The sequence below is a fragment of the Ursus maritimus genome, unplaced genomic scaffold, assembly GCF_017311325.1.
Source record: "Ursus maritimus isolate PB19 unplaced genomic scaffold, ASM1731132v1 scaffold_10, whole genome shotgun sequence".
NCBI lineage: Eukaryota > Metazoa > Chordata > Mammalia > Carnivora > Ursidae > Ursus > Ursus maritimus.
In genome coordinates, this window is record NW_024423344.1 from 114,625 (window position 1) to 126,698 (window position 12,074).

Genomic DNA, 12,074 nt, shown 5'->3' on the forward strand with positions numbered 1-12,074 from the left:
TTCCTAGCTATCCTGAACAGATACAAGTGATCAAAAAAAAAACAACAACAAACCAAGTATATTAGGGCAAAATTCTGTGGGGGCAGTGAAATTGAAGCAGTCAAGAGAAAAGGGAAAAATTTTTTTTGTTATAGAACTTACTCATGTATTTTAAAGTGGAAAAAGGTGGGAATTGAATCGCCATAGCGTTTATATGGTAATGGATTTTTAAAGAGTAACATAATCTTACTTAAAACTGTCAACATTTAGGGCTTCTAACTGGTTCAGTTAGTGGAGCATGCTACTCTTGATCTTGGGGTTGTAAGTTCAGCCTCACTTTGGGTGTAGATATTACTAAAAAATAAAATCTTCAGAAGCGCCTGGATGGCTTAGTGCCTTAAGCAGGCAACTCTTGATTTCTGCTCAAGTCTGGGGTTTCTGGGATCCAGCCCAGTTCAGCAGGGAGCCTACTTGAAGATGTCTCTTCCTCTCCCTCAGCCCACCCCCCCCAATAAATCTTAGGAAAAAAAAAAAGTCAACATTTACAGCTTACCAGAAACCATGTCCCTTGCCACTACTTTAACCTACTCTGAGTTCTTACAGATATGCCCGGCAGTGTCTTTAGGAACTGTATGTACTGAGTGTCCCTCCATATCAGGTTATTCCTCTGCTTGGTCGTCAAGGTAAACTCCCCGGGCTTTCTGCTGAGTACAGGCCCACAGGGTTGTCCTGCTTTCTCCAGGCCCTTCCAAAGGACCCATCCCAGCCTGCATCACAGGTTCCTCCACCACTCTTCAAGGCAGACTCACTGACTCTCAGCTCAGGCAAGGAACTCGTGGGTCCTATCAATGTCACACAAGCAGCTATAGCTGTTCTGGGAAAACTAAATCCGAGAATTGCATGCACTCCGACGCCGGATGTTGGGGTTTGAATCCTGAGTGGGTTTCCTAGTAGCGTGATCTTGAAGGCTTATCAACTTCTTTGTGTTTTAATTCCCTCATTTGCAAAATGCTTTATTACGACCTAATGAATGCAGAGCTTTGGAAACAGTGATCAGCAGAGCGAGCGCAGTGTCCTCGTTGGCGACCTGTACTTGGTGCTCTGGCTGGCGGGGCTGGGACGTGCTGTGCTGCGACCGTCCCTGGGATGTTCCAGGCCGGGCTCCCTCGCCATTCGGTCGGATAGCACTTCGACTGCGGCCACCACACCAGCCCTGGCTACGGTGCTGAGCCTTGCCCTCAGTAGTCACCATCGAGCATCACAGCCAGGACCGAGTCACAAACCACCAGCACACCCTCGTGTCTTCGTTTACACACAGATTCCTGTAGTACGGTGGCTGTTTTAAAAATACGAAATCGAAGACATATTTCTCATAAGAAATTAGTAAAACTATAATTATGTTCCAATATGTTCCTTCCATATTTCATTAGTATAAGGGCAAAAATAGCGTAAGCAGGAACAGTCCAGAGGAGTGCTTATTCCGAAAGGCTGACACAGATGTCCGGCGTTGGCCGCTCGGGTTTCTCGCCCTCACCCACCGCACGCGCCGCCCTAGGGTAGACAGATCCACCCTGGGTCGCTCGCCGCGCAGCTACCGGCAGAATCTCCATCCGGGCGCCTCTCAGTCGCCAGCGGGAGCGCGCACGCCACCACCCGAGTCTGGACGCAGCCCTCCAGTCACGTGCCCAGCGCGCCCTCGCTGCGGCGCGCGCCAGGCGGAAGTGAGGTCGGAGACTCGGTGGCCGCGCAGCGTCGGTGGGTAGCGCGGGCTGCGGAGAGGCGGGTCGGGCGGAGCGGAGCGACTGGAAGCGCGGGCCGGGGAGGCGGCGGCGGCGACGGGGGACTTTGAGGCTCAGCTCCCGCATCGGAGCAGCCCTCCGCGGCGCTCGCCCCTCGCCGAGCCCCACCGCCGAGCCCACCCCGGGCCGGCGTGCGCTGGTCACCGAGGCCCAGGCCGCCGCCGCCGCGGCGCGGTGAGTGCGGGCGGGCGCCCCCGGGCGGGGGCGGGGCGGAGGGGCCGCGGCGCCCTCTCGGGCCCGGGGCTGCGCGTGGGCCGGGGTGGCGGGGTGGCGGGCTGGGGCGGAGGCGCTGCCCGGCCGGAAGTGCGGCGCTTTGTGCGGCCGGCCTGGGGCGGCGCCAAGGTCGGGCTCGCGGCTCGGGGTCGCTTGGCGGCGCGGCGGGGGGGACGGCCTATCGGTCCCCGCGGGACGAAGCCCGGCTGTGCTTTTTCCCGTGGGGCAGACCGGGCATCTGGGGGCCCGAGGGAGGCGGAGCTGGGCGCGGACCCGCGCTCGGGCAGGTGCGGTGTGGGCGGCCAGGAGCGGGAGGGGGGGGCTGCTGCCCAGGTGGCCGGGGAGAGGTGGCGTCTGCACAAGAATGTTCTCTGGAGTCTGCACAAGAATGTTCTCTGGGCCTAATTGCGGTTGGTCTTAGATCGGGTCAGGAAAACGTACGAAAAAATGGGGAAGAGGCAGGGTGTTGTTTTCTGTAACTTAGATTTAGGATTCTTGTGGTTGTAATCATTTCGAATGTGTAAACTATTCAGTTTGTCTACTCACAAAGTGAAAAATTTTCCATTTGCCTGGCAGAAGCTTAGTGTTCACCCTCCAGCTTGAAAGGCTTTTAATTTCTTCAGAAAGGACGTTTCGTGGCCCAGTCTGGGTTAACTTTGAAAAAGAGGTGTACCTTTGCAATCTGTCCACAAACAGGGTATTTTTCTTTCATAATATATGTATGTGTGCGTGTAATGGATTGTATGAGTTAATGTTTCATTCAAGTCATGCATAAAAATATTTTGGAGTGTTTTTGGCATGGAGGAAAAATTTTTAAATGAAAAATTTTGTCTTGTTCCCAAACCTTAAATTCTCATGTCATCCTTGTGTAATTTGAGATTTTCTCAACTATTACATGGAAAAGTTTAGATGAGAAGTTTTTGCTGTGGACAGTAATAAGGACACATTTTGCAACTTTGGTAAGTAAAGTAGTGGACTACTTTTGCTTTGACAGCCAGTTGGACAACTTAAGGCTTTTTTTTTTTTTTAATTTGACAGAGAGAGAGACAGCCAGCGAGAGAGGGAACACAAGCAGGGGGAGTGGAAGAGGAATAAGCAGGCTCCCAGCGGAGCAGGGAGCGTGATGCGGGGCTCCATCCTAGGAGCCTGGGATCACGCCCTGAGCCAAAGGCAAACGCTTAACGACTGAGCCACCCAGGCGCCCCATAAGGCTCTTTTTCCTAATGCCGAAGCTAGTGTGTGCACATTGTGAAGATTTTTTCCCCCAGCTTTATAAATCTGGCTTGCTTTCGTCGGGGTGTTTGCATGTTACTTATATTTAGTTGTGTTTGTGAGTGAATGGAAGCTGAGGGTTGGTAGAAGTCTCCGAAGGCCTTCTGAGTTGGAGACAGCTGGCTGCCTGTGCGTTCTGCCGGGTGTTCTTGTGCAGCAGTCTAGAAATGCTGAGCAGGTAGCAGCATCCCCTCTTTGTATGTGTGAGGCAAGTGCCTGCATCTCAGGAGGAAGCACCATCTGCTGCTGTTGCTGTTACTGCCCTCTGCCCTTTTATCAGGCCCTGATATATTTGTTAGGATATTTAGTTATTATTCTGCTCTACACGTGCCTTTCAACTCATTTTCATTTTAAGGTTAGAATTATAATGCCAAAATCATTTGAATTTTTGAACATCAGGAAAATTAGTATAATGTCACAGAGGTAGAGGATTAGAATTGAAAAAAAAAAAAACTTAAGTGCACTTGAAAATATTTGAAGTTTTTGTAGACTATGTAGTTAAAAAAAAATTTTTTTTTTGAGGTGGCTCCATGGCCAGGGTGGAGCCCAGCATGGGTCTTGAACCCATGATCCTGAGATCAGGACCTGAGCTGAAGTCAAGATTTGGAGGCTTAACAGACTGAGCCACCCCGGCACCCCTATAAATTACGTAGTTTAAAGGGAAATTGTTGTCTGCCAGATTTGTCTCACTTAAACACCTTCTTTTCCAAGATCAGTTGAAACACTTAAAATAGTAGTACACCAGTGTAATAGAGTAATAGTTACTTTTCTCATGTCTGTGTTCCACTTTACATCTATGTCTTTGAAGTCTCTTCAGTCCTGTGAGAAATACATGAATTTCTCCCAATAGATTGCAACCTCAGTAGTGAAGGTAGAGTTTGAGGGAGTTGAGAAGAACTTTCTCCTCTTACATGCTTTTCTTGATAATATCAGACGTTGCTGAGAATTACCAGTGTTGGTTGTACTAAAGGGTATTTTATCTTGTATATTGATGTCTTTGAGAGAAGTAAAATTTAAGCTTCTTGAAATTAGTTTTGTTGATATGAAATACTAATATAAAAGGCCTTCAAAGTTTTATATTTACGTGTGGGAACTTTCTTTAGATCATGGTATCTTTTGAAACTGGAGAAAATAATACAGTGATGGGTCTTAAATGTATTTTATTTCTGATTATTACTGGATTTTCAAATTCAGAAATTTTTGTTGTCATCTTTTTTAGAGGTAATTCTGAGATTTGTCTTTCCTGGTGCAGGTGTCAAACCATCCATAGGTATTCTGACAGTTGAGTCATTCCAGATGGGGGAAGAAAAAAAGTGGTACTCTCTGGATCTAGTATTGGAATTGGGATCCTTGGCCCACAGTAAATCAGACTGGGAAATTGGTGGTTTCTGGGTGGTCAGTGGCACTAGGATCCCAGGCAGAATGATGATGATGTGTTTTTTCCTTATATTTTGTTATGCAAACTTAAAAAGTATAATAATAGAATATATAGCCATAACCCAGTATCTCAGCATATCAGTTATTGGCCTTACACTGTAATTTCCCTTTTTTGTAAGAATACTTAAAGTTAGAGACATCATGTCATTTTTTAGCTTAGCATGTACTTCTGAAAAATGGTGTCTTTACATAACCAAAATGCTGTCACCACACCTAGCAAAATTAACAGTTGTTTAATGCCATTTGATACTTAGCCCATATTCAGTTGTGTCCCTAAATCCTTAAAATATCTTTTTACAGTTTTTTTCAATCTAAACCAAAATCCAAACAAAACTACCTAATGGTTTTTATGTCTAAATCTATTTTAATCTAGAACTGCCCTCCCTGCTCCCCACCCCCCGAATCCCCACCAGTTTTCAGACCATTGACTAACTGAAGAAACTGGGTTATTTGTCCTCTAAGATGCCCCATCTTTTGGGTTTGTCTGTTTGCTTCATGGTGTGTATTCTATTCCTCCAACTTCTTTTTCTGCAAACTAGAAGTTGGATGTATAAGATTCATTAGAGTCAGGTTGTAATGTTCTTGTAGTAGTACATGTTAGGTCATGCAGAGTAATTCTGTTATATGAGCATGCACATAATGTTAAATAGTTTGCTTTCTAATGTTAAGATTGGCTGGTGGGTTCAGCTTTCATAGTCACTAATCAATAAACAGATATGTTTCAACTGTTCTGAGTTACAGTTTAAATAAATATCTCAACTTCATATATATATGCATATATATACACATATATACATATATATACACATATATACACATATACACATATATACACATATACACATATATACACATATATATACATATATATACATATATATACACATTTTTAGTAAGCTCTACACCCAGTATGGGGCTTGAACTAAACTACCCTGATATAAAGAGTCACATGCTCTGACTGAGCCAATTAGGCTCCCCTCAACTTCATATTTATTGCTGTGAAAAGTTGTATTTCCTATCATAACAAAAACATTCAGAAGTTCTTCAAAAACATTCAAAAGATACATATAAGCTACCTGTGTGCCAAGCACTGGTGAGATGCAGGAAGACAAAGCTGAACAAAGTATTTTCCCTATCCTCAAGGCTCAGAATCTTGGGGGAATCTCATTATTTGAACAAGTAACCTGAGAAGTTGGTCTTTTGTTTTGTTTTGTTTTTTTTTTTTTTTGACGTTAGTTCACCGACTTTGTCTTTATATTACTCAGGCAAGCCCTTTTATTGGATAGGAGAGGAAACTGCAACATTTTCTTTCATCAATCTTGTTATATTTTCTCGCCTAATATTTTTAATGCATTAAGATTTTTCAGTCTCTTTAGAAATGTTATCCTCTGGGGAGGTAAAAATGCTTTTAGGAGATACAACTTCTGGGTAGTTTGGAACTTACGGTATTGAGAATTCTAATGCAATTCGTTTTTGTTTTTTTTTTTAAGATTTTATTTATTTATTTGACAGAGAGCCAGACAGCAAGAGAGGGAACACAGGCGGGGGGAGTGGGAGAGGAAGAAGCAGGCTCCCAATGGAGGAGCCTGATGTGGGGCCCCATCCCAGGACTCTGGGATCACGCCCTGAGCCAAAGGCAGGCGCTTAACGACTGAGCCACCCAGGTGCCCCGCTAATGGAATTCTATACGCTTTTTAGTGGCAAGCGTATAGTAGAATCGTGTTATTGGTTTATACTGAGATCCTTATGGCAGGAGAGCCTTGTGGTGTTCAGTGCTTCATTTGAGTTGTTTATGGTTTTTGGCTGTTACAAATAATAAACATTTGTGTACAGATTTTTGTGTAGATGTATGTTTTCATTTCTCTTAGGTATTTACCAAGGAGTGGAATTACCAGGTCATATGGTAACTCTTGTGTTAATTTGCTGTGCTATTCATGAGTTTCATTGCCTATCAGATGACATATACTCAGCCCCACATTTAAGGGTCTCCACATGATGGTTCTGTGAAACTAAACTGTGTTTCCATGATCATCTTTGTTGATTCCCTACAAGCCCAATTGCCCAATATTCCTAAAGTACATCTTGCATTTTCTCACTTCTATGGCTTTTTGGGATTGTACTTGTTCAGAGCTTATTGGAAATACTACCTCTGTAATCACGTTTGTCCTGACTCTTCCTCGCCTCACCTGTTGAATTATTGCTCTCTCCACTCAACCCTCAGAACACTTCATTCCTTTATGGTATTTAATGTGTCTATTAATACTCTTTGCCCTGTATCACCATTATTCATGTCTTTTACCTTATAGGCCTGAGTTCTCCAATACAATAGCCATCACCTACATGTGACTGTTTAAGTTAAACTAAAATGCAGTTCCTTGGGGCATCTGGGTGGCTCAGTCGTTAAGCGTCTGCCTTCAGCTCAGGGCGTGATCACGGCGTTCTGGGATCGAGCCCCGCGTCAGGCTCCTCCGCTATGAGCCTGCTTCTTCCTCTCCCACTCCCCCTGCTTGTGTTCCCTCTCTCGCTGGCTGTCTCTCTCTCTCTGTCAAATAAATAAATAAATAAAATCTTAAAAAAAATAAAATGCAGTTCCTTCATTGTGCTGGCCACACTTCAGGTGTTCACTAGCCAGCCATTAGTGGCTACTTTACATGGATAGTTGCCATACATTTGCATCTTCACAGAAGGTTCTATTGGACAGAACTTTTCTAGATTGTAAACTTAGAAGCTTGTGACTTGCTCTTTTTGTTTTCTCTGTGGCCTTTGCATGGTGCTTTGCTTATCTTGGATTTAATTGAGAAAATTACGTTCTGGCACAGAATGGAGAAACAGAATTTTGGAAATTATATACTTTCTCAACAGATCATAGTTGAAGCTCAGAGATAGATGGATTTATGAGGGCTTCCACAATTCTTCTGTTGGAGAGCCACCAAAAATGGGTTAAAAGTACAGGATAATAGGGATTGGCAATGCCAGATGGTTGTTCTTCCTTTTTTTTTTTTTTTAAGTAGGCTCCATGCTGGGCGTGGAGCCCAGTGCAGGGCTTGAACTCAAGACCCTGAGATCAAGAGTCAGATGCTTAACCAACTGAGCCACCCAGGTACCCCCAGTTTGTTTATTCTTAAACTGTGTGGTAGGATATGTAATCGATTCTCCTGCTTACTTTCTGTGCCTTCCTATCCTTGTTCTCTCTCATCTCTATTGTAGACATGTGTTGTCCATGTGGTAGTCCCTGGGCACATATGACTATTTAAATTTAAGTTGAGGCTCAGTTGGAGGAGCGTGCGACTCTTGATATAGAGGTCATGAGTTCAAGCTCCACGTTGGATGTAGAGATTACTTAAATAAATAGATTTTAAAAAATAAATTTAAGTTGAGATCAGATAAAATTTAAAAACCAGATCCTGCACTAGTCACATTTTTGGGTGCTCAGTAGTTGCTTTTAGCTAATGGCTGCCATATTGGAAGGCACAGATAGCATCTTCATTGTCACAGAGAGTACTGTTGGTCAGCACTGATCTAGACTAATCTCTTAGCTGTAATTGTGGATGCCATAGTAAGTTTGGCTTAGAAGTTTTTAAAATAAAGTTAATTATATAAGTAAGAATGTCCCAATCACTGATGTTCCCGATTTATTCCTAATTTAGACTGGAACTTGTTATTAAAGGCTAGGGATGTGACTGGGTATAGGGTATTTTTTTTTATGTGTACTCAGCTGCTTGATTGTGAATATTTTAAATGAGTCAGGGAAGCTGAGACTTTGAAGTGGTTAATTTTTGCAATATGTTTTTGTAATGGAATTTGATACCTACAGTGTTCGAAGGTGCGTGTGTTTTTACAAAGTCAGCCCGTACACCCACCTGTTTTGTGCCAGATACTGTTGTTGGTGCTGCTATTTACTGCAGTAAATAGGACCAAGTCCCTGTTCCCTGTCTGCCCCAGGCTACTTTCTAGTTTGGGGTGTGGTAGGGGAGGCAGACACTAAATAAGTATATATATATGTACATTTTATTTAATTTTAATTTATTTTTAAAGTAGGTTCCAAGCTGTGCCTGGAGCCCAACATGGAGCTCAAACTCACGACTGTGAGATCAAGACATGAGCCACCCAGGTGCCCCTTTTTATTTTTAAGTAGACTTTTTTAGAGCAGTTTTAGGTTCACAGCAAAATCGAGCAGAAGGTACAGAGTTCCCAAATTACCTGTTGCCTGCTATCCCACTACCCTGTACTGTTTTTGTTTTTAAATTTAACATCCCCTTAATCCTTACTACCCCATAAATCAATGAGTGACTTACTAGGTGAGGAATAACAGAGTAGTCTTTTTTTTTTTTTAAAGATTTTATTTATTTATTTATTTGACAGAGAGAGAGAGAGAGAGAGAGAGAGACAGCCAGCGAGAGAGGAACACAAGCAGGGGGAGTGGGAGAGGAAGAAGCAGGCTCCCAGCGGAGGAGCCTGATGCGGGGCTCGATCCCAGAACGCCGTGATCACGCCCTGAGCTGAAGGCAGACGCTTAACGACTGAGCCACCCAGGCGCCCCAGGAAGACAGAGTGGTCTTAATTAAACTCACACTTTCAGAATACATTGGGTGATAGAATTCAGAGGAGCTTGCTGGAGATACTGATGGGAATCATGTATTTCTGTTGGGTAAGGGGTAAAATCATGGTTGTGGCTGTGCAAGCTCTTGAACTTTTTAGGGAGAAAAAGATGGAAGAACATTGGATGGGTTAATAGAGTTGCTGGGCTATAGCTGCTTTGTCTCTTAAAGAAAATATATACATATTTAACAAAAATTATTTAAAAAATAGAGAAAAGTGGAAAAAAACCACTAAACCTACCCCATCTAGAGATATCTCTGTTCATATTTTTATATTCTCCCAGACCTTTTCTGTTTGTGCTGGAAGTGCACATGCCTGTTCTATATGTAGGTACAGATTTGAGATCATACTGCATAATGCAGCATTGTTCTTTTCCTTTTGTCACATAACATATCAGTTGTGTTTTCAAACAGTTTAAAAAGTAGCTGTATAATATTTCATATTCTGGATCTGGTTTCCTTAACTATTCTTTGTTATAAGGACATTTAGATTGTAAGAACTGTTTTAAACAGGGACATAGAGAACACTTTTTCCCTTAGTTTCTGATGGACTGAAGACGTAAAGGGAAGCGTACAGTGTTTAGGTGGGCTTTCAGCAGGCCTTGTGGCCTTCCTTTTCTCTCCTGTGTTGGTTGGCAGCTGCACGAAATGCCTTGTTTTTAATCAACTAGAGAAGGGACTCTTGCTGCCTTCTCTTTTACGAGTGACATTAGAGAAAAACCGGAGAATAAAAGTGCTTGGCTAAATCACTTATTTTTCCTTTTTTAGTTCTTGAAATCATGAATCCTGTTTATAGCCCTGGTTCTTCTGGGGTTCCCTATGCAAATGCCAAAGGAATTGGTTATCCAGGTAAGCAACTAAATTTCTGTTTCATTATTGAACTTTAAACACTTGGTAAATTTCCATGTATCTTCAGATTGCTTTCAGTTGACAGACCTAGCTCAAAGTGATTTATACAAGGAAGAAAATGTTTTGGGTCATGGAACTGAAAAATCAAGAGCTAGGACTGGCTTTGGCCAAAGCTTGATCTGGTGGCTTTAACAGTTGGACTAGATTCTAGTTTCTACCTCCTGGGCTCAGCTTCACTTCCTCAGGATTGCCTCAGTATTGGTCACAGGTTACACTTCTCCCCATTGTGGTCTGTCTGTGGTGTTCAGGTTCCCCCCCCCCCCCCCCCCCGTACCCTGACTATGAGCCTCTTTATCTCTGCTCTACAGGAAACCCCCCAAGGGCTTCTTGTTCTCTAATCAGACCAGTCCTGGGGTGTGTTCTGATTTCACTCAGCTTCCATCCCAGGGCCAGGAAGGGGATTCTACTAATTAATTTAGACCCGAGCCACATTTCCTCCTTATTGGAATCAGCTAGTCGAACATGGGCTGTGTGGGAGGCGATAAAGCAGAATTTGGGGGAATCGGAAGGAGCTGGTTGTTTGAAAATAGCAAATGGTCATCCTAATTGGTGACATCCAACAAGGAGTAATTATTTGTAATGTTACAGTTTTATTGTGGGTTTGGATAATGTGGTGGAACAGATCATCTTAAAATCCTGTTGCTAAAGAAAGTCTCAAAAATGGAACAAAACATTTGAAAAATGTATAATTGAATTTGCGGTGGTAGTAAGCAAAGTATCTGCTGAATATGAAAGTGATTTAAAAACCAGTGCATTTGGCCATTGAGATGATGATGATGTGCCTGTTCTAGGGACATTTGCTTTTTGTGGGTTTTAATAACCCACATGGGGAGAGAAAGTGAAGCCTTAGGGCCTTATGGGTCTGGGGCTTGGAGGTGGGACCTGTCATCAATCTGGTTCCTCCAGAGTGTGATACTCCCAGGGAAGAGGTAGACTAAAAAAATCCATTTACTGGTTCCACAAGGGAATTTTGTCTCTGCTTGGGCTCTAGGAAGGGGAACTCTTTCCTAAGACTTTGTAACCAGTCAGGGATGTTGGAGGCTCTACTTTGTATTACTTGTGCTGGGGGGGTGGGGAGCAGGGGGGTCCATAATTGAGAAACTAACATAAAAGGTAGTCTGCAGCTTGCATTACCCCCAGCAGAAGACAGCAGCAAAAACAGAACTGCTGTGGAGGCACATGTTCTCATTTCAGGTTGTGTGGGTTTCCCACAAAATTCTGCCTGTTAACAATGCAAAATTATTATAAAACATGTGACTTCTTCATCAAGTAAGCATTACCAGTCAGGAAAGATTGCAGGAATAGATATCGCATCACACAAGTTTAGAATAATTGAAGATCTAAAAGAAAGAGTCAGAATATAAGAGGGGACAAGACACGGGGGAAATAAAGAACCACTGAAACTTAAATGAAAAAGCAATGGCATTTGAACAAAATTCAGGTTAAATCAGGTAAAACACTGCTAAATGGGATGCAGAATAAGGAAAGGGGGCAATAGGAGACCAGTTAAGAAACGGAGATGTCAGAATGAGATTTGGGGAGAATTAAGAGCTCCAGCAGGACTGAATAGACAAGAAGAGGAGTGACAGAATTTAGTAATAAGACCTATTGTCTCTAAATTATCAAACACTAGTTTAAACAGAATGCCAAGTAGCTTCCTGAGACTCCTGAGTGGATCTAGAGCAAGGGAAATAGGCAAAACCCGATGGCATTAGTTTTACCTGATAGTCTTTTTAATAAAGCAACGCCTGTCATACTCCTGTTCTATGCAGGGTGTCTAATTTTATTCCAGTTGTTTGGTTGGTCAAAAGCAGGGTTCAACCTTATATGAAGGTCCAGGTGTAGTACATATTTCAGGCTTTGTGGG

General features: G+C 43.2%; 1 protein-coding gene across 8 annotated transcripts in view; it reads left to right on the forward strand.

Annotated features, from left to right (window-relative positions):
- The first annotated feature begins 1,692 nt into the window (after positions 1-1,692).
- FAM168B (family with sequence similarity 168 member B) overlaps positions 1,693-12,074 on the forward strand; it is a 40,598-nt gene continuing 30,216 nt past the window's right edge. For 3 of the 8 annotated variants that reach the window (XR_005832145.1, XR_005832143.1, XR_005832146.1), the window contains exons 1-2: positions 1,705-1,952; positions 10,067-10,147. Coding sequence is in view for 5 of the 8 variants with exons in the window: in XM_040621022.1 (XP_040476956.1) it covers positions 10,078-10,147 (70 nt within the window). In the remaining 3 variants the exon portion in view is untranslated. Of the gene's footprint in view, positions 1,953-2,243; positions 2,279-10,066; positions 10,148-12,074 lie in introns of those variants that run through there. The other 5 variants (XM_040621022.1, XM_040621039.1, XM_040621030.1 and 2 more) reach the window with 5 other exon arrangements.